At 45.2% G+C, this 26783-nt stretch overlaps 1 protein-coding gene across 6 annotated transcripts in view; it reads right to left on the bottom strand.

The window, feature by feature from the left end:
* Positions 1-26783, bottom strand: part of ACACA (acetyl-CoA carboxylase alpha) — a 190277-nt gene that overhangs the window by 129106 nt on the left and 34388 nt on the right. For all 6 annotated transcript variants that reach the window (XM_032779354.2, XM_032779350.2, XM_032779348.2 and 3 more), the window contains exons 8-25: positions 24218-24316; positions 23469-23575; positions 22675-22785; positions 21207-21416; positions 20337-20507; positions 18580-18741; positions 17750-17913; positions 15840-15990; positions 15126-15229; positions 14150-14231; positions 13514-13659; positions 11858-12008; positions 10353-10487; positions 9219-9365; positions 8423-8611; positions 7605-7705; positions 7075-7163; positions 4409-4533 (exon numbers count right to left, since the gene is read on the bottom strand). In XM_032779354.2, coding sequence (XP_032635245.1) covers positions 4409-4533; positions 7075-7163; positions 7605-7705; positions 8423-8611; positions 9219-9365; positions 10353-10487; positions 11858-12008; positions 13514-13659; positions 14150-14231; positions 15126-15229; positions 15840-15990; positions 17750-17913; positions 18580-18741; positions 20337-20507; positions 21207-21416; positions 22675-22785; positions 23469-23575; positions 24218-24316 — 2444 coding nt within the window. The remainder of the gene's footprint in view (positions 1-4408; positions 4534-7074; positions 7164-7604; positions 7706-8422; positions 8612-9218; positions 9366-10352; positions 10488-11857; positions 12009-13513; positions 13660-14149; positions 14232-15125; positions 15230-15839; positions 15991-17749; positions 17914-18579; positions 18742-20336; positions 20508-21206; positions 21417-22674; positions 22786-23468; positions 23576-24217; positions 24317-26783) is intronic.

The raw sequence follows: 26783 nt of genomic DNA, 5'->3' as shown, positions 1-26783 counted from the left end.
TGATCTTGCAATGAGCTCTTTGTGGACCTCTACTCACTCTTAAGAATTGGGACCACATATTGTAAACTCTTGGGACAGAGACCTTCCCCTTTTACTTGTCTATAAAGGCCACGTTACACTAGTGTCATTACACATGTTCACATACACACCAAAAAAACAAACCACCAGCCATAACAACTAGAGAGTGTGAGCAAAACCACGTAGAAAAGCCTATGTTTTCCAAACAGAATCCTTGAAAAGAAACTGCTAGGCTAATTCTAAACCCAAAATATAGGGTAGGAAAATAGATATGTCTTCAGAGAATTCATGACTAGTAAAAATTATTCCATGACAACTTAAAACTCCAGTGAGAACAGTTTGCTTTTAACATTCCCCAAATGCTGCAACATCATGCTAAGCAAAATTGATTACAAGCAGAAGTGAAATTGACTAGTTCATTTCCACTGTCTAAACTGAGTGAATCGCAACAAAGAAACTAACCAGCACCAGTGGTGAAGTGTGTTGCAGTTTCAAAATTCTGAAATAACTGAGAAAATGTTCATAGAAGTACAGAAATTTGTTTTGTTTTCTCTCTATGTATAAGCGGTGCAATTCTGTAAACATGTCCAGAGGTAGTTCTTAGCCTCATGAGCAATCGCACAGCTTTCAACTACTCACAGTGATTTGCAGGACAAGGACCCAAAGTTTGTAACCTGCGGTCGCCTCTGTTTCTTTTGTACAACACTCCCATACTATTCACATATAAAATGAATCATAAAAGGCAAATGAGAGATGATTTGGGACAGCAAGCAGCAGATGGTGCCTTAAAGTTTTAAGAGAATTTAAGCACTTGCAGACCAGAGAGCCCTTTTAAAGAGTCAAGAAACACAAAGGGAAAGGGGCAAAATATCTACATAGCGGGTTAAATTACTTGATAAGCCTGCTGGCAGGAATAACAACAATATAAACCTCAGAGACTTGCTAATCATAGTTTATACCAACTCCCACCTCCAAGCCTAGTGAGTTTTAAAATTGTTCTTGATCACCTTCTCTAACACTCTACGTCTCCTGCTCCAGCTTTATGCCATTTCTAGGAACAGCTCAAAGTCAAATCATTTTCAGTTAGCTTGGCTACCAGCTTGCAGACTACTGTCTCCCACTAACATGGAGTAACAATGAACACCATTGTAACCTTCACGTTACATTTGTATCTGCAGACAGAAAATGTTTTAAGAATTGGTCACACGGTGTTTAAAAAAGTATATGGTTCTGTAGTACTATGTCGTATCTACTCCTACAAAAGCTGGCTGCTGACGAGACTTAGGAGTTGTCATATGCTATGCTTCTGGAGCTTCGTGGCAGCAGTATGAATAGAACTTGGACCCTTCTTGGGCCTCTACCACTTGAATAAAGGGAAAATTTCTGTTAGAAGTACAGGGCATATGACATGCAGATAAGATGTTCTGATTCCATCCAGCAGAAGGCAATGGTACACATGCAAGAGCCAGTTTGTATAATTTCAATTGACTCTGCATTTCAAGGAAAGAAGGCATTTCCGTCCTGCCCTGAACAGCTACCACTTAAAAGAGTAGATGATGGCTGCACAAAACAATTATTAAAATAATCCTCAGATTCCTTTTTAATAATGGATTCCCAGGATACATCAGGAATAGCAACATTAGCATCAGTGTGTTCTGACATGATGTTTGCCTGTAGAGGAGAAACTTAATCTCAGATAAAGAGCTTGGCAACCTTTAAAATGCCATTACTTTCATCAATGCATGTACCAAGAGGTCCCTATGACCTGTAAGAATAATACAAATTACAGATGAGAGGGAAGGATGATCTTGTGGTTAAGGGACTGGGCTGCAAGAAATCACAGCTCAATTCCAAGCTCTGACACTGACATTCCTGTGACCTTTGGCAAGTCACTTAATCTCACTAGGCCTCAGGTCTCCACTTTATATTTCCCTATACTCCATGATCCATGTGAGAATACATTCACTAGCAAGGCACTTGGATACTATTGTAATGGTGGCTATACAAACAGATTTTATATGACCTACTAGCTCATCTGGTCTGTCTCTCCCAAGCACAGGATTGTTCCCTAAAATATATTTTCGAGGGCTGTGTTTTAACAGTTCCAAGCAACTAGGCTTCCAGCATCTCCTTAAGGTGACTATAGGAAGAGGAGAGGAAGGAGGGTTGGGGAAGGGAGGGAGAAAAGAGAGAGAAAGAGAAAGAAGAATAGAAGGAGTTGAGAAAAACAGATTATTTGAGAGAGATTTCCCATCTCTTAGTGAGGCCCTCCCCATCCTCTCAGAGAGACATTTCCATCAAAGTGAAGACACAAGCAGGACTCTCGGCCGTTAAGACTCAGCTTGCACAGGGGGGAAAATATGAATCAAAAAAGTTTCAGTCCCATCCTAGCAAGAAACTATCAATGTGACAACAACAAAAACAAAGCAGCTAGCTGGTGTTCCCATTGGTGTCTGCCTCTGCTGATTGGTGAAGGCAGCAAGCAAAGCCTCAAACCAGTTCTCTGACAAGGCCTAACACCTCCCCAGCACCCCCGTGTAATTACACACTTGAGTGACTGGACTCTGAAGAAAATTGAAGGCCTGAGCTGCAAACAGCTGCCATTTTCTCTCTCCATCACACCAGCATGATTACTTGAGAAATGAACAGCCCCGGCTCAAAGCTACTCCAGAATTCTCAGAGGAAATATGGCTCTGTGTTCAAATAATGAGATTCTTAAGGCAAGCGTTACTTACAATCACACCGGGAAAAAATAAATAAATAAATAAAAGGAATGCCAGGGCCTTTTTATCTTACAAATGAGAATTTAAGAAACCCAGCCACAATCTGGGGCAATCATCATTCTTCTCCTCCTCTTTGGAGGGTTTTGAGTTTTTTATTTGGGTGCTTTGGATCTATTTTTAGAGGCAGAAAAACATAACGTCTTTAGCAAAAGAGAAAAGACAACCTTTAATTAGCTTCTTAGAAAGCAAGACTTCAGCTCGGGTTTACGGTTAAAATCACAAGGGTCTCTAATGCCCCCTCTTTACAGTTCCGCTTTGCAAAGCATTATTCATTATTGGAAATTTTTCTTAAGGTTTTGTTTGTTTTTTCTATTTATATCAGAGAATAAAACGGAACACACAGAGGGTTTTCTCCTTTATGATGGCGGGATAAACATAGTGGAGTTTCTCCCATTCCTGGGAGCCTGGCACTCCTGGGGGCTCAGAAATCAGCCTAAGATGGTTATAAACCCTCCCCCCATTTTCAGTGGGGTGGCTGATTTGCCTTTCTGAATACTGAAGAGGAACTGACATCCCTGAAAACTGAAATTCTTCCGCTAGTTAACAAGCTGGACAGGCAACCATGGAGCTAAGCAGGGTCTCCTTGCTATCGTCAAGCAGACGGTTCTCTAGACAGGTCAGTCTCAGGAATCTCCCAAGTTGCCATCTACAGTGCAAAACTCAGAGATGGTGAGTTCCAAGATGGGGTGGCTTTAAGTTTTACGAAGAAAATCCAGTCCTACAGTCTCCTTACACATTCGCATACAAGTTGAACTGAAGCATAAAATACAGCATGACCATGCTATGATGCCTGAGGCCTATTTGAAGGGGCCACCTTTTCGCTAAGAGGCTAATTCAGCATCAAAGGCTGCAGTCTGTCAGAAAGCAGCACTGAAGTTTAACAGGGGGCTCTCTGATCTCACAACCATAGACAGACTAACAGAGAGTAGCTGCTACTGAGCCTATGGGAGCAGAGACATGAGACTACACAGTGGTTCATAACTGAAAAGTAGATGAAACTCCAAGGGTTATCCACTTGGACAGGCCAATATATCAGGTCACTGCTGGACCATATCCTCATTAGCCCTGATGGATAATAGCAACGTCCATATTTGAATGCCTAGAGCCCTTTTACCCTAAAAACTGATCTGCTTTTTAGATACATGGCAGTGTGCAGCTTTGGTCTGAGACTAGGAGGCTGGCACAGAGTTAGGACCCTGGAGAGCTCCAGGAAACCTAAGAAGAAAAGTAAAGCTGAACAAATACATAGTGCAGTCACTAGTGACTAAAAGGCAGCACCTAGTGGCTCTCCAATGATCTGCGTGAAAATAATTATTTTATTTTCCATTGCAAGTAGACAAAATAAATCACTGTCACGACAGGCCCTTGTTGCAACCTTATGGGCAGCCTGAGCAGAAAAAACTAAAAATTGGATGTTCCATGGAAACTGAGCTAACTTCACTGGGCTGAGGTATACCGACAGGGCAGCGTAGGCAACTGCACTGTCACTGCCAGGTCTGTGGTTAAAGGACCACAGTCTCCGAGCTAAGCGCTGTCAACTCAGCGTCTTTCACCAGCACTAAACGTTCACATACAAGGTAAAAAGAAGTCCTGAGGGCCAAACTTACAATGAGCATTGTTACGAGGAGGTTCTTCTTAGTAACTTGAGCATGAGAGAAGATGTAGTTCAACACAGCATTCATGTCACTTTTGTTCTCTTCCCGAAGGGCAAAGACACACTTGTCATAGTGACCTGCAGTCAGAAACAAAACATGAGGCCCCAAAGCATTCTGTACAGCCTGCACACTGGGGCAGCGCTGGATGCATCTGGCTGGACACATTTGGTTATTTTCTTAACATAACTTGGTCAATCTGAGGGACAGAAGCTTTTTTACTGGAAACTTTAGAAATTCTAGATGGTTTTAAGTACTGTCCTATCACTTGCGTTCATCAACTCCAATGCCAAATCAATGCTTTGTGAATTACGCAGGGAGAGTGCTGAGGGCTAGTTAAGAAGGGGTTATCTTTTACTCAGAGAAGAATCAGAAAATAACATGTGGCATGTCAGATCACCTGCTATAGTGAGTTGATGTGGAAATGAATCACTGGGTATGTCTACAAGCAACGTAAATCCAGGGTTTGAGCTCAGGTTCAAGTCTAACACCATGTCTGTCTACACACAAATCACACTAACCCAGGGCTTGGACCCAGGACCCCACAGGGGTGGATGCTTTGAGCCTGAGTCAAGCTGGGACCCAGGATTCAAGCATTATTGATTTGCAGTGTAGACCCAGCCTGAAAGGACTTGTCCTTTGGGAGTCCACCAAAAGTATTTCCCAATCCCACAGGCCGACTTCCTTTGTCCTCTGAACAGTCAAGCTTGGTCGAGAGTCAAGTTTTCCCTACACTGGAAATAAAAAGGGTTAGAGTGGCCACCCACTGGGAGGGTGCTGGGAAGTCTGGGACATGGATAGTTGGACTCCAGCCCACATAATAAAGTACAGACACCAAAGCCCAAGGCTGGGACCTAGGATTCAACAATTCCTAACTTGGAGTTACAAATGAGAAGCTCAAACCCTGGATTAACAAGCCAGTCTGCTAATTTGAATTCGACTCGCCCTGGGGCCACTTGGCAGGACATACCCTGTAACACTAAGAAGCCTGGAGTGCACAGGGGGCAGGAGGGAAGAAGAGTAGAACTGAAACAGAAAGAACGTAATCTGCAATAGCAGTGGTTCACTGCCATCATGTGACTGGTAATAGTACTGCAAGGTTCACATTGAAATACCTGGCTGTGGTACTCTGCACAGAAACTGGAGAATTCTTCTTTATAGAATATCAGGGTTGGAAGGGACCTCAGGAGGTCATCTAGTCCAACCTCCTGCTCAAAGCAGGACCAATCCCCAGACAGATCTTTCCCCCAGATCCCTAAATGGCCCCCTCGAGGACTGAACTCACAACCCTGGGTTTAGTAGGCCAGTGCTCAAACCACTGAGCTATCTCTCCCCTCATGTAAAGAGAGCATTGAAAAGCGTCCTGATACCTTACAGCGGTTTCAGCTGAAACAATGGATTTCTTATTGCATTCCATTTTCTTACAATACTATTTACTACTGCGTTGCCCACTTATTCACCAGCTGCCACAATAAATGTAACGGTGGATCTGAGCTTAGCTAATTTCTTTACACTTCTCCACGAGCTCAAGTGCTCAGAAGTCAGGAAATAAAACACTTCACCAAGCCAAACTGTCTTCACCAATCTAAAGAGCCAAGAATCCACATTTCAGTTTCTAGCTTCAGAGAGGTGATCTAGGAAGGGGGAACCCTTTAATACTATAACAGGGTTCAAAAGGGAGCTAGACACATTCATGGAAGATATCCATTGATGGACCTATAAGCCAGGATGGACAGGGATGGTGTCGGTAGCCTCTGTTTGCCAGAAACTGGGATTGGGTGACAGGGCAAGGATCACTTGATGATAACCTGTCTGTTCATTCCCTTTGGGGCACCTGCCATTGGCCACTGTCAGAGAACTGGATACTCATCCAGTATGGCTGTTCTTATGTTCTGTTTAATCATAGGCCCTTGCAGACAGCAAGAACCAGCAAAAGGCAGGCACAGAAGGTCAAAATAAACCAAACATGAAGCACAGAGTGTGCAGAACTCTGCCTGACTGAATCTTAAAGAGGTCAGAAAAATACTGTGAATTAATGAATCATGTTTTGAATTCTGCCTCTTTTCTGGAGCTACTTCAACCCAGAATCATGTAAAGTTTCAGCTTACAAGGCTCTGGAATAATTAAAGAGTGCATGCATGTAGAAGCTGCACCACATTTACACAGCTCAACAAGATGAAAGGATCCGAGAAGGGGTGATGAAGTCAATCGTCGGCCACTGTTGTGAAGATGTTTACAGCACTGACCAAAAAAGAATAAGTGTCACTTTAAGGCACCTAAGCAGGGGGAGGAGCGATGAGAGGATGTGGAAGACGTGTCTGCCAGTGGTGGACAGGCACTAGCATAGGCTTAAGCTACTAGGGGAGTCCGGTGGCTGGACTTGTTGCCGTGTGCACCTCCCTGCATGTTCCTACCATGGAAGCTCATCACATTGGGAGTTTAATGCTTAAAAAAAAAAAAAAAAAAAGCCCTCCTAAGCAGTGACCCAAAAGGAAACCTGTCAAGCCATGACACAAGGAGCCATGACGAGCTGGTCTCATTTGGCAGATGCTTTTACTGAAGCCTACAGGAGGCGCTGTGCTCCTTCCAGAATTCAAATCCTCATGTGTTCAAGTACTTACCATGCTGGAACTGAGTCTCCACCTTTAGGTACTGACGGAGCAGATCCATCACCACAGCCTTCATGTGGCCTCGAATACCACTCCGATATCTGCGGGAATAGCGAGGGAAGGTCAGGTCTATCACTGGAAGATCAAAGTGCCCTTGTCCTGCTTGTGAAAGGCTCCGAGAGCCAATACAACTGAAAATACACACACACACTCTCCCTGGAACTCCTGGAGGCTCAGCGCAGTGAGAATGAACATACTACCTCTGACACTCTTCATATGAGCAGCACGCCACACAGCATGTTAAAAGCACTCCCCAGAATCTTCCCAAACCCTCAGCTTCTAGAGCTGTGAAAAGGGTGAGGAAGATACCAGCTGCTTGACAGAATGGCCAAGACGGGCTCACTATTAAGAGACAAAAGTTACACCTGCTTCCTTGAAGGCAAAGAAAAAAATAAATGACCCACAGCTGTGATTCAGCTCTTGAAGGCAGCAAAAAAGGAAAAGGAATGGAGGAAGGGATGGGCTCCAGTAAACAAGCTCACCGTTGCACCAGCTGCACGATGCTCTGGGTGTTCATGAAGAAGACCTCACGCTCAGACTTGCGGTTCAGTGTGGCTGCGTGGCTGTCCAAGATGTTGGCGATCTGAGAGAAAAAAAAAAGTCACATGACAACCTCATTGCTACAGAGGGGGATATGGGTGGAGAACATTGTCACAAGAGCAAAGGATTTCTGCCAGACCAGATGAGAGCACTGGGCCACCAAGCCCATTACCCAGAGTCCAGCAGAGGCCAACATCTGATGCTGCAGAGGAAGGCAAAGTACCCTCACAATGAGCCAACCTACTGTGCAGTACTGTATATGAGGGAGATATTCCTCCAAGACCCTGCGGCAATCAGCTGACACCCTGAATGCCAGAAGCAGTTCAGAGATTTCTTTGATGTCAGGAGGAAGCAATGGGATCACCCAGTCTCACCTCCTCCAAAACACAGACTATAAAATTTCATCCAGTCATTCTTGTATTGATCTGCAAAAATTGCAGCTGAACGACAGCATATTTAGGATACAGTAGTTCTGAGCACATGGTCATCTCCTCCGAACAGCCAACCACTTCTGCTGCAAGAACCTGCTACTTGTTCACAGATGAAGGAGTTACTACTTTCACTCAAGCAGCAGAGATTTGGGGTTTTGGCAAAGAAGGTCCAGGGTCCAATTCCCATTGCTCTCCATGGGCTATTACACAAACTGCCCTCCCTACCAAATCCCCACTTTGCAAGCTCATCTCCAAATAATTCAAAGGTATTTTCCCTCCGTCCCAAAGTGACCTGTTTTGCCTTCCCTTTCCAAAGGGCTGTTTCTTACCTGCTGGCTGGGAAACTGGCAAAGGACTGATGTGATGTTGCTAGCATACTGAGCCATCTCCTTCTTGATGGACTTCTCCACATTGGGTGGGATCCGCCCAGAGACACTGGTCATGATGTCCTGAAGCTCCAGGAGAGGCAAAGATGGGTCTCTCAGAGTCTTCATTAGCCGCTCAACGCAGTCCTTCACCTGGAGACAAGCCAGGCAGAAGACAAGAACAAGATGCAATATGGAATTAAGGGAAGGGCTGGTCTCAGCAAGGCTTATTCAGTGTGGCAAAGCAGTATTACAGTATGACCCCACCTGGGAGCCACACTAGTTCAGGGGGTGCAGATTAACCTGGGTGGGGAAAGGTGCAGAACTACTCCCTTCCTCCACCACATAATCTAACTCAAATCGCAGGTAGAGCTGCAGGCAGCTGCTTGAGAAGCACGCACCTTCCTTGTCCGCTCCCAGTGTGGCCCCTAACATAGCTGGCTGTGGAACCAGCTCACACATACTAGGCTGCTGGCATAAGCAGCAGTCCTGTAGCCCATCTCATCTCCTCTTCAGTTCTGACTTGGGTGGCACCAATGGACACATCTCCCTCATGCCCCCAGCTTTCTGGGAATAGGGCACTGGGGAAAGGAATCAGGGCTACCAGAGAGATGGTATATGAGGCAGGGCACTGTAGTCTAGTTTTCTGCCTCTCAGTCCCCTGCTTTAAGCATTAGAGTTCATTGAGCTTGTATGCAAACTGGCTCCTAATATCCAGGGAAGGAAGAGTTTGCCCTCCACCTGGGACAAGCGACCAGACCTTGCTGCTGAAGTAGGGCTCCGGCAGGCAGTAACCATTCATCACATTGACCAGGTTATCAAGGACACAATGAAAGACGCGATGGAGCTTCTCGCCTCGGAGAGCTGTGCTGTGGATCTGTGGTAAGGTGCCTGTGTGCAGATCAGCCTGTGGACACATCCAACAGAAAATAAAGTGCCTCCAAGCCTCCTCCCACATGGCATCAGCAAACAGAATCACACTTGCTTCTCTCTCCACCCCCACTTTCCCAACTGGGAACCCAATAGCCAACAGCATGGGGGGCAGAAATTAAGACTCAAATGGGAGGATCTCAGGATGTAAAATCCTCTTGGACAGTCATGGGATTTTTGCTGGATCTCAATGATTGTATGCCCGAACCCACAAAATAAAGCTCCCAGACTCTCTGATGAATTCCAGCTGATCTCCATGTCCAGAACCAAAATAACAAGATCTCAGAGAAAGATTCAGTTGAAGCCAGTAGATACTGCACTGGTGCCGATAACTTCTCCCCATTTCCCATAAGATGAGGAGGTACTAACATCCATTTTAGAATAGTTCCTTTTTCTTTCACCATTCGCGCCCACGCACCCCCATCAAACCCTACTTGCCCTTAAAAGACCCATGCATTTGTCCTCTACCCCAAAGATGATCCACGCACTGGCTCACTCCTCACTCTTCCAGCTTTGCAGAGACTGTCTGTACCAGTCCCAATGCTCTTGAAACTGGGGTATCCAGAAGAGGTTCAGTTAGCAATTAGGAAGAATTCTCTCTGTCTCACAGTACTGTAAGTGTCTGGAACAGTCAAGTGGCCAAAGAAAGTAGTGAGTGCAGGGAGCGTAAATGTGTTTGAGGAAAGGATGAGGCTTTTCCCACCCACCTATATCACCTGGAGATCAGGTGCTGAGATAACAAGGAATGAGTCCGATATAAATGTCTAGATCAGATCTGAGAGAAAGGCTCTGTAGGGTTTACACTACCCTCAACTTCTTCCTTTGAGACAAAAGCCACATGGTGAAAATCTCAGCATGACATGGGCCTGTCCCCCATTGCAATTCAACACCACTACTAGAGAATCAAGACAAAGTGGTAACCCCAACTAGGAAGGATCCAGCGCCTATCTCAGGAGCTTCCTACCTGCTGAACCCTACTGGGGTCATCCAGCTGTAGTTTAGCAATTACACAGCCAGGGTCCAGCACTGCCCCAGGGCGTTTGACATAGTGGATGCAGCCTGATTCTGCTGCCGTCAGCGTCATCACCATCTTCATCACCTGCAGCAAGAAGACAGGTTACATGCTCATATTCCCCAATTCACTCAAGGTTCATGCTTCAGTAGCCACTTGTCTACACCACAGGTAATCTTTTGCATTCAGCAGTCACCCTGAAAGGCTTGCTGAGCAGGTGCATGCTGGGAAGGAAATCCAGGCACCCCTAAGTAAAGGGCAGAGCAAATGGTTTGGATGCAAATTAGAGCAATAGGAAACCAAACTCAACCAATGGAATCTCAGCTCTTCTGGATTCTTTCATCTCCAAGAATAAGCAAAGGTTCTATGCTGAGCAATGGACTTTGAGGCAGCCTGCAACTTGTTGCCACGGCTGTGATATCCTAAAGGTCAGAAATCGATGGCAAAAGCTATTTTAATATGCTGGCTGGTGGGTTTGTGCACTACTGGCTTCCAGGGACGAGAATCAGAGTTATTGACTCTACAGAGCCTATGACAAACAAAGATTTCCCTTTAGTTCAAGTGCAGGAGCCTTATCCTTGGAGCAGAAAGACCTGGGGTCTATCTGTGCTGTTGCTGTGGAAAGCAGCACAGCAATCAACGACTGGCAGGTTCTCACCAAGCCATGAATACATTACAACATAAAAGAGCCTGCATAAATAACATGGACTAGAGTCTGATACGTTTCTCCTACACACTGTCCCTAATAACCACCTTAATCCCCACAATCCACTACGTACCCTCCTCTCTCAAGTCTGGTTTAATTCCCCTCCCTAACACACAGCCCCCATCTTTGCCCACTGTGCCTTGGGAATTGCTTGTCCTCCCCCTCCTTGGGAGTTAAGTAACCTCCAAGGGGGAAGGGAGGAGCCATGCTCAGTTTCAGCTTCCTCATTAACTCATCTGATCAAGCTGATAAATGGTCAGTAACAGCAGACATAATTTATTGCCTCGTCTTGTTACCGGGCCTGGACCAGCCCTGCTGCAATGACCACTTAGCCCAGAGGAACAGCAAACCTTTTTCACAGCAGCTATGAGACGCGGATTGTCCGTCTCTCACAGCACTGTGGTCCATTCCTCTTTGGCCAGTCCCATAGCAAGGTGGCCACCACTGTTTATATGCACTTTCTTTACCACTGGATATTGCTGGGAGGTTTTGCCTCCCACCAGTACGGTCATTAAAGCACAGGTTTCAACATTTATGCTGCTAAGCCATCTCTTCTCTACCCAGCAGCTCTTGTTTCTGCCTTCTGAGTGGACACAGACAAAAACCAGGGGTGGAAAACTGAGAAAAAACCCATCAGAAAACATTCCGACCACCACCACCCAAGCACCCCATTTTTCACCAAAGTTTCTGAGCATTTCAAAATGTTCCTGCTCAGCTCTGCTTCCAGCCCAGTCCCATGTAGCTCTTTTACCTCAATTTCAGCAAAGCACTGGCCTGAGAACACATGTCCCCCATCCTCCACCACATACTGGATGAGCTTCCCAGCCGAGGGTGAGCGAAGGAGAGATGGATCATTTTCCTTCTCAAACACGCAGGTCTTGTTACCTATGGTGATGCGGTACCTAGGGAAGAACACCTCAGTAGAATGCCATGCGGAGAGTATAGGAGGGAGAAAGTCAACCCCCCTAGTCCTAGATCATAATATACAAGTCGCAATTATCTGCAGTTTAGTGGCTTGGTTCTAGAGATGAACATCTGAGTAATCAGGACTGCAGGGGTCAGGAAGGAATTATTATCTACCCCTAGCATACATACAGCATTGCTTCTTCTGAATCAGTGGGTAACTGGTCACTATGGGAGCCTGGATGCTGGACCCAATGAACTCTCAGTATGATCCGGTCTGGTAAATTCTATATAAACCAAGGTCGACAATACTGGAGATTGGATGTGTTAACACAAAGCTGTCAAATGGCAAATGCTCACCAAACCTCCCACATCCAAACTCCTCCAGTGCTCAGAGTGCAGCTGAGAAGAGCAGGCCACACCCTTGTGGTGAAACAATGTGTTTCAAAGGCACTGTGTTTAGATTTTTATAGCATCTTCCAATCCAAGTCTTTCACAGACTACTAGCCACATGCATTAGAATCTGCACAGAGAAGGAGTCCCCATGCACCCCAAGTGGGTTATGTGGTATAAACTCCAGGGGACTGGAGAGCTGAAGAAATGCACTGAATCAGCACATCCGCCACCTATGCTGGCTAGACCCTATTCCCAGGCAATGCCACCAGCTTCTCTCGTTGTGTTAAGCCCTCCACTCAGTGCAACTGCAGCATACCATCCAAGGGTCTATGCAGCCATAAACCAACGAATCTGAGTCTGCGCATATATAAAAAGGTCACACGCCCAGCCTATGGAGTGGAATACGACAGCTGTTCTGTACCAGTGGCAGATTTTTAATAAGAAAGTGAAAACGAACTTTTCAATGGAAACTGAAAGGACATAACTAGGCAAGAAGAACATAATCACCCAAGCTGGAATTTGGCAAGCCTGTGCTAGCCTCTATTTTGCCCCACCTCTCCCCGAAGAAGTCACCATAAGCAGGGAAGAAGCCTCCTTCCATAAAGGCTGAGGTCTCCAAACTACCACGTTAGGTGGTATGTGGGCAACACTAAACTCCCACCTTCTTGCAGAGACCACATCTAGACACCTCTATCTACCAAGGGCCTGTAGGAAACTGGAATGTAGGCTCCCATTCAGCTCAGTAACCCACTGCTAGCAAACCAGATAGGCAACCTGGGAGTTCAGCCATCTCCTGCCTGGAAGGATGAGACTGCAGAGAGGCTGGAGAAGAAAGAATCACACATCATATTGGTGCATCACATTCCAAATCCTGCTTCCAGCTGCAGGCTATCCCAAATGCTTCAGATGAAAGCAAATTTCTTCCTCTACTCCTGTCCCTAATAATGCACCTATCAAGTTCTTCAGTATTGTATAGTAGTTGGGGGGATTCCTTCCTGACCCTGTGATAAGCAGCTGAGGTCTCAGAGCATGAAATTCTATTAACCCATCTTGGCATGTATGTAAAGAGTAAGTGACCATAAACAATCCCTATAGTGGAGATTGATACCTGTCCACTTCTTCTTTCATGTAGGTTGTGTAGCTGCTGCCATCATAGGATAAGAGCAGCCCTCCGTCACTCAATCGGTGTACCTCAACCTCCACGTAAGACTTGTTCATGACGACCACATAGGAATTGGGAGACTGCCGGGTCACCTATGGGTCCATGAGCAAGAACATGGAGCAGCATGTAAAGGAAACATGGTAACATTGACATTATACTGGCTGGAGCACCACGCAGGTTCCTTGGTTTCTGGACTGACTTTTACATTCAGTAATAAATGAAGATGTCTAAGGGAAATCTGAGTTACCTGACCACCAGCAGGGTGTTGCTGAGTACTGAAAAATCAATCTAAAAACAGGAGTCTTGCAGGGCAAAGGCCTGGCAGGGATCTCACTGTAAGGGAAATGTAATGGAAGAGAGGGTCTCAGAGTGGGGACACTGCATGGGAGACTGTGGAGAAGTTTCCGAACCCACTGAAGCAGAGAAAATCCCCTTCCCGTTTTCCTTGCCGTCTTTGCCCACCACCCAGATTTTAACTTGAGTCTTTCTGTTCAAAACAGTCATTGCAAAGCCAAGACGGTGCCAAGCAACACGAGATCTCTCCAACCCACAGCAGAGAAGAGTCTCTGCACTGCACTGTACCTTTAGCACGTACTTCTTTCCATCATAGATGAGTTCAACATCCACTGTGTTCAGCAGTGTATGAGCAGGCAGGACCTGACCTCTGAAAGATGGACACGAGCAAGACTTTACCCTTCAAGTTCTCTAAATGGTCACTGGGGGCGGGGGATTAAACACAGCACACAAGCATTTGGGAGACAGCACTGACATAGAGATTGGACATCTAAATCTTAAACCATCCCTCCTTAGGAGAGACATCACTCTCAAATCCAACACATGTTCATTCCCATTCCACAGAGACCTTGTTCTATCCCCCACCCAACCCACTTGCTTTACTGATAGTGAACGATTTGCACTGAAACATCAAACACATTTACAGCACATCTTTGTTGCGGTCAGTAACAGCCCCACATGATTAAAAGCAACTTTTCACTACTATGCTTCTTGGATCCCTCATCCAGAGCCAGGGGCCCCAAACATGGGCCTGGCAAGACTGACAGCCTCATTTGGAAAAGAAGTGTCCATGTCATGTCAGACTTAGTCTGAATTAAAATGTTATGGCTGGTCTCCCAAGGGCTCCCAATCCCATTTGAAGTAAGCTAGAATGTTAGGGGGGTTCTGAGCACTGGAAGAAGGCACCTGATGAACACCTCTGTAGACTTGGACTACAAAACAGGGACAGCACAAGCTTCACCTCTGCTGTCCTGCGAATGGGTCTCAACTCTGTTATGCATTCAATCCCTGGCCTTTCTCCTGAGACTGCCAACAACTGGGCTAATCAGCGCCACTGGTGGATTTTTCTGGAACACACATGGACATCTGTCCATCAGGCACTGGCCTGAGAATGCTAAACTGCCACTGAGGCCAGAGAACAGCCATCAGATGAAAACAAGCTTTAGGCATTTCTGGCCTGGGTTGCATTCGGACTATGTACGACTTGAGCTTTATACAATGTCAACAGTCTGTGACTAGTGCTAGCCGCAAAGAGTAATTTTACCTTTCCAGAGAGTGCAGGAAGTTGGAGACGCTGTTCCGGAAGCTCACATCAGCCACATGCAGAGCCCCACACATTACCCCTAGCATGGTGTCAGGCCTCTCTGCCTAGAGGGAAAGGGTATGGGATGAAGGAAAACCTCAGTCTTTCCACATGCTCAATTCCTTCTGCTTTATCATCCCTCCATCCTGGCCTCTCCCTATTTGACAGTGTCATTCATGTCATTATGGTTAGCTGCATTTGCTGTCCAAGGTAGAAAATCCCTTAAAGTTAAAATTGTTGTAATACTAATGGTAGCCATACATGAAAGCAGGCCAGTAAGCAGATCACCTCTGCGCTAGTTCAAAGGAAACAATTTGAGTTTTATTCTCACTGGGCCAAATCCTGAGGTACTACATAAGTTTTCACTCTTGTCATTTGTTTAAAATTCCCGGTGAAGACAATAAGCCTGATTCTCAGTTACACTAACGCCCCTTTACTAGTGCTTAAGGACTCTCTATACTGCCAAAATGGGGTAAAAAAGGCACAGGGTAAATGAAAACTAAGCCTAATGCATTTGTTTCCAGAGTCCTTACTAAGGACTGAGTAGAGCATCACCATTGTTAAATCTTTGACCAGTAAGTGCCAAGCTTTCAAGATCATGAAATGTCTTTTCCTCCTCAATAAATCAATCCCCACTCCCCAAAATTTATAATCTCCTGAAGCAAGTGGGCATACCTGCACTTTCTCAGCAATGAGCCTGTCCAACCAGCCAGTGTCAATGCTGTTGTGCTGGAAGCTTTCTGTCTCCAGCAGTTTAATCAAGTACTCAACAGTGGTTCGGAAATCCCCTCGGATGGACAGTTCCTTCAAAGCCACCACCATGTTTCTGAAAGGAAAAGGAATTCACAAACCATGTCTCACTAAAAGTTTGTTGTGACCTGGTAAACCTAGACAGTTACCACAAATTAACATCCCCATTGAGACACCTGGAAAAACAAGTTAGTCATGCCAAGAGCAGATGAAGTGTGTGTGCGCATGGGAGCAAGATGCTGCACATGCATCACGCTTGGGAATGAGACATCATCAGCTTCCTCCAGCTTACGCTTGGGATGTACAGAGAAACTTATTTGGTGCTTTGGTCTTTCTGATTTCGTCGCTATTCTTTTCTACTCCTCTTTCGTCCTGGCTTGATCATCATTGCTGAAGATCTTGGTAAATGCAGTATCAGTGGAGTGAAAAGACCAAAAGCCAGATTGGAGTCTGACGTTGAGTTTGCATAAGGTTTCCTCTACAGATTTTACTTCAAAATTTACTCTTCCTACTGGACATTTGCTAAAACTGTATTCTTCACATCCACACCTCTCAACTGTACCTGATTAAAAAGGTACTTCATCCACATAGTACCAAATTTACCATCATCCCATACAAACCTGGCATTATCCCACTGATTATTATTATTGGCAATAGTCAATGCTGAATAATGAAAGTGACATTATCTCTACATATTTTTATCTTTCAATCTTATTGGCTGTGTGAGAGACAAACTTCCAGGTCTTAAAGGATCTTTAAGTTATGAGACCCAACTTAAACCAAATGGAAGGATGAGTTCTACTCCCTTTCATGCTTACCATAACCAGGGGCGGCTCTAGACATTTTGCCGCCCCAAGCACAGACGGTCTGCTGGTCCCACAGCTTCGGTGGACCTCCTGCAGGCACGCCTCCGCAAGGTCCACCGAAGCCACAGGACCAGCGGACCCTCCGCAGGCAAGCCACTGAAGGCACCTTGCCTGCCGCCCTAGCAGCGACCAGCAGAGGCCCCCCATGGCTTGCCACCCCAGGTACACGCTTGGAGCGCTGGTGCCTGAAGCCGCCCCTGACCATAACCTACAGAAAAACATTTCTGCAAGAAAAGCTCACAGTATGACAGCTCTACTGGAAATTAAATATTCAACATGCATAGGACACTACTGGGCAAGTGTTTAGTAATGTTCCGTTTAACCCTTTAGAGAGAGCCAGCCTGTACGGTAAATGTTCTCCACACTTCCATTCAGCTAAAAGTCAGGAAAATGTTCTCCCTCTATGAATATTTATAAAATATTTAAAAATTGGTAAACCTTTTCATAGGTTTTGCAGAATTTTAGCAGGAGATTCGATTTGCACACCAACTCTGTATGTGGTACTCATCAACTCTGGGGGTCTTAAGCTTTGAAGATAAAACATTTGTAGGCAGCAAGAGCTTCTTAACAGATCACCACTTATAATAGGAAATTGAAAAGGTGACATAAATAACAAGGTGTAAACAGAAACGCTCCCAAGCTTGGGATTCAAACCTAATCCTATGACCCTGGGTGTTCAGCCCTCCCCTTCCCCAAGGCATTCTCTCCCCACTATCTCCTAAGCAGCCACTCTCCTAGAGGAAGCGGAGTTAAATCTAACTCCCTGTTCATTGGCAACTAAATTACAGCTGTCACAAGGGATTACAGATCCCTTCCAACAGGCTAGGTTTGCATACAAATCAAAGTCACAGGTGGAGTTCATGGGGGTTCCACATGAGGCACTTGTAGGACCAAACCCTCTATAGAGCACCGAGGAGGGTTTTCACAGTGAGTTAGTTCCATATTCTAACCACTTTCCTGGCTACTTACGAAATGGCCTCCTCACGGTTCTCTCCCCAAGAGAAGCAGTGACCAAACTGAGAGTCAGCATATTCGTGAAGCCCCCCTGCAGCAGCAACACTGAAATAGCCCCAGACGTTCTTATTGCTGCGGAAATTCAGTTCCTGGACTGTTCCAGAGCTGGGCTTAAAACCCTACAAGGAAATATATTAAATGGTTAAGCACCCTAAAGGAAAAGTAAACGTTCCAGGAGCAGTATGCACTCATCCAAAAAAAACAACTAGGAGTTGTTTAGGCTAGAGATTAGCAGCACCTCCCAGTACTGGGATATCACATGCTAGGTAATGTCAGGCTGCATCCACATTGGGTAGGAGACCTCCAAGATAAACCCAAGTGCTGTAGGAAGTGATGTAAAAGATTCAATACGAATGCACCAACATGTGTCTAAGGAGTGCTGAGATGCAAGAGATGCCATCCTTGAGAAATGACAGGAAACCAAGGTCCTATCCAAGGTCTTTGTTGTCATTAACCTCTTAAATGTTAACCAGCTATGATGCACATGGACACACTGTGTGCGAGAGCAAAGAGTTCAGGAGTAATGGAGTTCAAGATCGTGAGGCATTTTTTACAAGAGTAAGAATATTATTTTGATCGAGGGATGGGGAAGGTTTCATCCTACTATATAATACTCTCTGTGGCTAACTTCAGCCAAAAAAAAGGATTCCTCTCTCAGCTCACTTGAATTTGGTATAGAAAGTTCTGGGTTTGATCCTTGCTGATGACTGTGTGTGCAGGACCATGGCTCATTAGAATGACATACCAATACTACAGAAACAACAAACGCTAAGTGCAGCTTTTACCTCATCTGGATTTTCACTGGTGATACGAGCAGCAATCACATGGCCCCGTGGACAGGGGACATGGGCTGAGTTGTCAAAGTCAATGGGGACATCTCCCCAAGGAGACACACCATACATTACTCGGATATCTTTGATCCTATAGAGGGGAATCCCCATGGCAATCTATAGGAGAATATAAAATATAGTTAGCTAAGTTTTACTTCTCACATAAGTTTCACTTCCCCTAACCTTCACAGGTTCATTACACCCATCTTCAGCGGTGGCTGCACATTGGTTGTATATACTACTGTGATTCCAGGGCTTTCTTTCTAGGCATAATGTCACAATTCTTTACCTCAGGATGCACCCAATAACAATGTTTTGCACCTCTTCACCTGTCAGTCTCAAAGTGCTTCATGAAGATGGATGAAAGTCATCTTTGTTTTACAGAAGGGGAAACGGATTCAGAAAGGAAGTCATTTGCCCAAGATGACATGGTGAGCCAATGAAACAGCTGGGAACGGAATTCAGATGACCTGACTCCCTGTCCTGTGACCCTGTCACTGGCCTATATATAAGGCTACCCTGTCTATCTGAACGATGCACATTTCATCGAAATCTGCAATACAGTCAAGACTGAGACCATGCTCTTCAGGTAAATCCAACATGCTCCAACTCAAGACAGAGGGCTAAATCTGGCTGGCAGAATCGCAAAACATAGGGCTTGTGGCTGCTCACTTCCAGTAACTGCAGATGGAGGACAAAGTTAATTAATTGTGGTGTCTTCCTGCCAGTGGAGTCAAACAAACAATTCCTGTTTATCTACCCGGGAAGAGATAGGTAAGAAAAACAGCAAGGAGCATTTAATAAAATGTATATGCAACTATGAATTCTGGCATGTTACCATCATGGTCCTAACTGTGTCACTAAATTTGAGCAGGGCTGCATGCGGAACAATTACTACAAATGCATGAAGACAGAGAAACTGGCCTGATCAGCGTAAGTTTCAGTATCCTGAGCTGCTCCTTGTGGGCAAAAGGATGCTTGATTTTATAAGCCAATGATGTACAATGACCTGTGCATCTCTGGGCATTCAGGCATGTGAAACAAAAAAGCCTCCCTTATAAGTCAGAAATTTTTACCAGGAGCTGCAGGAATACATCTTACTGCCTTTAAAAAACCACAGTAAGGATGCCAGGAATTACCAGATTAACTGGGCAGTCTGGAGAAAGGCCTTGCAACGGCTCCTATTTCTGGGAAGCCAGGGAATGGGTACCAAGAAGCTCTGTGTTCTCACATGCTGTGCACATGAACCAGATGGTTTATTGTATAGAAGCTTGTTGAGTATTTGGATGAGGAATGTAACGATTCCACTTTGGGGGATATTAAATAACCACAATGGTGTTACCAGATAATGTTGCCAGCAATTTAAATATTTCTTAATTGGACATAAACAACAATTTGAGGGGGCACTACTGGGTTAAAACTATTAAAGACAAATTTTCTTATTAGTGTTGCATTTAATAGTTCTCTTGTTACTAAGCCAAGCCTCATGCCTTCCCTGTCATCAGTGACTTGATCACCTAATGTGTGCATGATTCATCTGTAAGAACAGTGTGGAGCTGAACACTGGGAGTGACCCATACAAGAGCGTCCCCGCCCCACCCCCCCTCCAGATTCTAGTGGAACCAGTTATTTGTGCTCAGACCTCTCCAACACCCCATACTCTGAACACCTTTAAATGTCTCCACAGATATGAAGCCTGTGTTGTGACTCACCTGTAACTGTGCTGCAGGCAGGTTGACGTCAGCCACCATCTCTGTGCAGGGGTGCTCCACCTGCAGCCGGGGATTCAGCTCCAGGAAGTGGAAGCTGCCATCCTGGCTGTAGAGGTATTCCACCGTACCAGCGCTCACATACCCCACCATCTTGGCGAGCTTCACTGCACACTAGAAGATGAGATGGAGAAAATGTTTAGCCCATATAGATCATGGTCAACCACCCCTTTCATTCCACCCACCCCATCCACATCACACTTTCTTATTGGAATTCTAGAATGACCATTTGCTATCCCTGTAAAATGTATACAGTTGGAATCTGTCAATCCCCTATTCCTCTCTGTGAATGTGTCAGTACAAATTCAAAACATCACTGACCACTTAGGGGAACTAAACATCATATGTCACAAAAATGTTTCAAGTCACATGGGCCTCTTTCTGAAAAAAATGGATTATGCTTGGCGCAGCACAGGTTGGAGTAGGGAAGTACTGTATACACACTCCATATAACAAACCCACAACCATGCAACTACAGAGCCAAGCATTCTGAGATCTCCAAGAATTTGACACGTTTTTCAGACAGACACATTCACATGCTGTATACTCAGGGATCATTTCTCCCACTACTGAAATGCAGCCACTTCTGGAATGGAACTCTGCAGTTGTTTGACAGCACACACAAACAATTCTGGAAACATGAGTGCTAATCTGTACATACTAAGATTGCAACACTGGACCCTGTGTTGCTATTTGAAGAGACCTGTCACCATTCTTGTTTTTTGGAATGCCAGAGAACTGGCTCCTTCTGCAGGCAGAGTATCACTTCTTCACAAAAGGCAGGGAAAGTGGAATTCACAGAACCACACGCACCTGTTCCATATGCTCAAACACCACTGAGGTAGCAATAGTTGCAGGAGCCTCTTCGATGATCTTCTGGTGCCTGCGCTGCACTGAGCAGTCACGGCCAAACAGGGAGATGGCATTGCCATACTGATCCGCAAGTATCTGCACCTCCAGGTGGCGAGACTGCTTGGCCAGTCTCATCACAAAGATCGGTGAGCCTGGCACTTCAGCTTGAACCTACAACAGAGACAACATAATGCAAACCAACTCTCCTTCCTATTCTGACACAAAGTCAGGCTCCTTCTTCAACTGCCTTTCTGTAAGAGGCTGTTAATACTGTAGAGTACTAGCACAGAGTCTCATCTGTATGACCAAACATTAGAAATTTGAATGCTCTGCATTTCTATTTCCATCTGAGAAACTCAAAGCACTTTACAAACATTAATGAACTGAACCCACAGATGGAAAAATGGAAGCACAGATGAAGTAAGTAACTTGCCCAAGGTCACAAAGGAAGTATGTGGCACAGCTGGGAATATCACCAGATCCCAGAAATCTGATCCCCAATCTTGTACTATTGCGAACAGACCACCAGGTTGCCCTTTTAAGCTCTAGCCCCAGGAAATAATATTAGAGGTGCAGAATCAAGAGTCTCATCAAATCTTATAGGAGGCATAGGAGCGTTCTGTAATCAAGTCACACATAGCGATTTTCAAGTTAAACAGAACATTTAACCATCTCAGTGCTGTCTAACACAGCAGGTATACGCTGGTATGCTCACGAGTCTACTGGATCCTGATGGAAGTGCTATCCTGCCAATGGAATGGTGATAAGTGAAAGAACACCACTGCCATCTGTTACTACATGGAAACTACAAGGGAACACAGCAGTGAAGCATTTGAACTGAGATACCAATCCAGAATGGCTAATGCAGCACATACTAACCCCAGAGCACTGAGAAAAACAGTTCAAATAAATTCAGACATCAGATTCCTGTGGAAGCCTAGGGTATTTTCTAGGGGAAGAAAATGACTAGGTTTTTCCCTAGGTCATTCACTGCTGGAAATACCCTGTGCTCCAGTGGTGTATAATTACAGTGCAACCTCCACTATCTAAACCTCCCTTATCCGCAAGTCCCCATTATCTGAAACAGGGACACATTCCTCAGCATCTGTTAATTACATTTGGAACTCCTTCTATTACCAGAAACCACAGCAATCACACTCAGCACCATGATATTTGGTTAACTGGTGTTGTATTGGAGTTACTATAGTCTTCACAGATATAGGGGCATTCTAGTGATATACTCATGGCTATAAAGCAAAGTTGGGCAAGACCCCAACAGTTCAGAGCGGCAAGACAGGTGTTGATGGATAGTACAGTGCTTTTATGTCCCTCAGCATTCCCGGATAAGCTCTTGCTGAATGGTGCAGAACATCTACGGTGACCTCCACACTAGAAACAAGACAGCACAAATGAATGGTAAGAGATTTACCTGTCTAAAGAGGTTGGGGAAGTCATCTGCATTGTTAACTTTCCTGATTCCTTTTCCTCCTCCTCCTTCAGAGGCCTTGATCATGACTGGGTAGCCAACTTTTTCAGCTGCCTGAAGATGGAAAGAGAAAAGGATTAAGTACAAAAGCTGTTGAGCAGCCTATGAAACAAGTTAGGGATTTCATTCTTTTTCATAGTTTCAAAGTTTGGGGTCAGAAGGGATCACTAGATCATCTAACCAAACCTCCTGCATATCACAGGCACTTAGGATAATCCTAATAACTTCAGTGAACCTAAAGCACTCTAGTTCTCAGGAGATTAAACAGTTGTCTACCACAGTCACAGAAGGAGAGAGACTGCAGCACCCAGACCTCTTCAAGTTCTAGAAAGTTTCCATAGAAGGAAATAAAGAAGGGTTTAAAGGAGGAGTGAGCAAACCAGTTTAATTAAGACAGACAGACACACTCTGAACACTGATCCAGAAATAAAATAGAGCCCTCGCTGCAGTACAGTTTTGTACCCATCTGCCCTTCCTTGCTCCTAATTTTCATGCACCTGTGCACTTTTGCTTCTGGTCCTACCCAGGAGGTATAACACCAGATATCTTGCATGACAGAATCTTGTTCAGAGGATTTTCAAGCCCCAGTTTTGCTGAACTGAGAAGTTTGGCTAAGCTTTGAGAATTCTTATAGGGAATCAAACCCCTAGAGTCTTGAGGTATGTACCCATCAATGGCTTACGTCATTCTTTCTGAAGTGGGCCAAACCAAAGACCACCCAAGTAGTATCCACCTACCAGCAGCCCATCATCCACATCTTTCACGTAGCCTTTTTCATACAGCTCCTGGGGCACATTTAAGATGCGCTTCTGAGGGTCATTCTCCTGCCAGTCCACTCGGAGGCCTAAAATACAAACATCATCCACGAGGTAATGGAACACTGCACCTTTTACACGCATCATCTTGTCATTCCCCTATAAGTCTTGAAAAGGCATTTTGGTTCTAGGTGCAGCAACAGAAACAAAAAATAGGAGATAAAGGAAGATGAAGCTTTGGGATGTGGGGAACCAGCTGCCAGACTGACAGCCCTAGAAAGTGAAGTCCTTTCTCCAAAGAACAGTTATAACGAAAGCAATATCAGCACCAGCATCTCAAGCCTAAACTGGAGGAAGAATAGCCCAGACTTTGAGCTCTCTGAAATGGAAAAGGCAGCTTCACCTGGTTACACGCCCCAGGAGTAGGCCAGGTATGATAAGTAGAGGTAGCAGGAGCATGAGGGACTGACAGTTATACAATTAAAATGAACGAAAGTTCAGCTTTTTAAAACATGCACATTTGGCCAAACGTATCTAAGGTATATTCTGCAGTCGTGGTCTACATCTTGGGTCGCACAGGAATTGTTATGCCCATAGCATCACACACAGCACGTGGGCCATCTTCATAGGAGATTTTTCAATGCAACGATGTTTCCTGAACTTTCAGGGTGCCTGAGGGAAAGACAATGTAACAGTAATCTTTATGGTACGAACAAGGATCAATTTCTTACCACTGCCGCTCCATGGGAGAGTTGGGATGCCTGCAGTTTGGGCCACTATGGAGGACGCAATTTTATCTCCTAAAGCCCACATAGCCTGGCTTGGGGGCCCTGCAAAAAACAAACCAGACCCATGAAGGAGATTACTCAGAGAAATCAGGCACCAAAGAAGATCCAACAGGGTATAGTCTAGATTATGTTATGCTAGTTGGGTAAGAAAATACTCTGCTAATGACGGTCTCTTGGAATGGATACTATGGGCCAGATCATGGTGTGGTGTAAATCAGCATTGCTCTGTTGAAGCCAATGGAGCTATGTCAATTTACATCAGCCAAGGATTAAAAAAAACAAACATTCACATTTACTGTACCACAGGTTCTCTGAGAAGGAAAAGTTAAACACTGCAGTAAGGCAACCTGATGGCACTTCACGGCAGCAGGTGTGTGGGCATATACAAAAATGCTATTAAAGGAGAACAACTTCCAAGAACCACTACCCTCACACACACTCCTCCAGCAGGGTCTGGCGTCTACTTGATCAGTCAATTCCCATTAGAGTAACTGACACGAGGTGCATAACTCATGACTTTTTTCCAAGCATGGTAATTCAGTTTCCCATTTATAGCTCAGTTCTGCAGACCTTACACAGGCAGAACTTGAACTGACTTTACTAGGAGCTTGCATGGATTGCATCATGTGACTGATAAGAGTTTTAAGTCAGAGGTGGGCTTGTTGTTCAAAAAGGTGTTCTCTGTGGTTCTGTTTCAGATTATTAGAGAGAAAAGACCAGTCCCAAAGCTCAGAACTGGGTATAAACATCCCTAAAGTAGAGGGCTGGGATGAACATCTTCAGATCAGGACTTTTAGTCTGGGTACTCGGATCGAAGTTTTATCCAATTTTCAAATCCTAAAATAAATATCACATAGTCCATCACATAATGTGACTTCTAGGATATGCACTACATTGCACCAAAAACAGTCAGGCATTGAGTTATCTATAACATTGGCTAGAATGCAAAACCCACCTACACTCTGGTCTGAACTCTACTTCTTCAATAAACCCTTATTACAAACTCAGTCTTTAAATTAAACTAGAGATTCCACCCCCCCCAACCCCACTTGAACAGCAATGTTTTCTAACTTCTTATCTCAGCCTGCACCTGACACCTGCTCCATTCTGCAGATGATGTGTTGGAAAACCCACCCCTCCCTGAACCAAAAAAACTGACAGTTTTTAAGTTCATTTCAAGACACATGAAAGATTTATCTTCTCCCAGCAGTTGTCTCAAATAAAGAAAAAACTATAAATTTGAAGAACCAGCATTAGAGGTAAGCGTGAACTGAAGCACCCCTGGACTTTGGCAAATTCCAGATCCAACTTAAATCAGCTCAGGCCTTGCCCTAATAAAAACCAGCCACAAGCTGATCGAAGCCACAGAAGGTGCTTCGTAGATGGTAAGTTCTATGGATGTGCATGGCAATAAATGAAGTGATGAGGTTGTATAGCACTTGCATCTCCCAATCTTAGTCTTTGTACTGAACAAAATCTTCTCTAATCCAACAGAGTGTAATCTAGCCTTTTCTTGAGGCCTTCAATGAAGAGGTCTAAAATCTTAACAACTGGTTCCCTATAAAAAGTTCTGATTTAAGGGATGTGCCACAGCATGTATTTTTTGTACCAATAGGGTTACCATACGTCCATATTTTCCCAGACAGCGATTTAAGAACTGAAAAGCCTGACATGTCCAGGAAAATACAAATGTATGTTAACCCCATCTAAAGTTCTTTTTTTTTTAAAAGAGGGGCCTGAACTAGAAATGAGCTCCTTTTCACATGTGTGAGTCCCTGCCACTCCCTTGGAGTGTGCTAGGGTGACCAGATGTCCCAATTTTATAGGGACAGTCTCAATTTTTGGGTCTTTTTCTTATATAGGCTCCTATTACCCCTCACCCCTGTCCTGATTTTTCACACTTGCTGTCTGGTCACCCTAGGGTGCGCACTTGTGTGGGTCCCAGCTGCTCCCTGCCCCCCTTCATTGACGCAGGTGTGCAGGGTTACTGCCCTGAGAACTGCAGGGCACCAGTGGACATGGGGCTGGCTGCAGACAGGGGTGTGGGGCAGGGCTCGCTGGAGGCAGAGAGTGTGACACAGACTGGCTGCAACAGGGGCTGGCTGTGGGCAGGTGATGCAGACAGGGGCTGGCTGTGGGCAGGGGGCAGGTACTCACACGAGGAGAGTGGCTGGGAGCAGCATGAGCAGCAAGACGCAGCTGAGAACCCACCAGACAGTAGCAGGAGCCCCAGCGCCAGAGGTCCAAGGAGCAGCAGCAGCGGCAGCAGGAGCAGCAGAGCCAGGAGGCAGCCCACATGGCTCCCGCAGCACAGCACAGCGCAGTGCCCCTCCGGAGGAGGGATTACAGACTTCCAGGCCAGAGCCCATCAAAGCTTCCCTTGCAGGGAAGCCAGTTAACAAGCGGTTCTAAAACCGCTTATAAATTTAACAACCGGTTCGCGCGAACCAGCTCCAGCTCACCTCAGGGGCTACTCTAGACTACATCATTAGGCAGCGTGGTCCATCCC

Source organism: Chelonoidis abingdonii, chromosome 20, assembly GCF_003597395.2.
Source record: "Chelonoidis abingdonii isolate Lonesome George chromosome 20, CheloAbing_2.0, whole genome shotgun sequence".
NCBI lineage: Eukaryota > Metazoa > Chordata > Testudines > Testudinidae > Chelonoidis > Chelonoidis abingdonii.
This window is presented reverse-complemented; position numbering and strand designations above follow the sequence as displayed.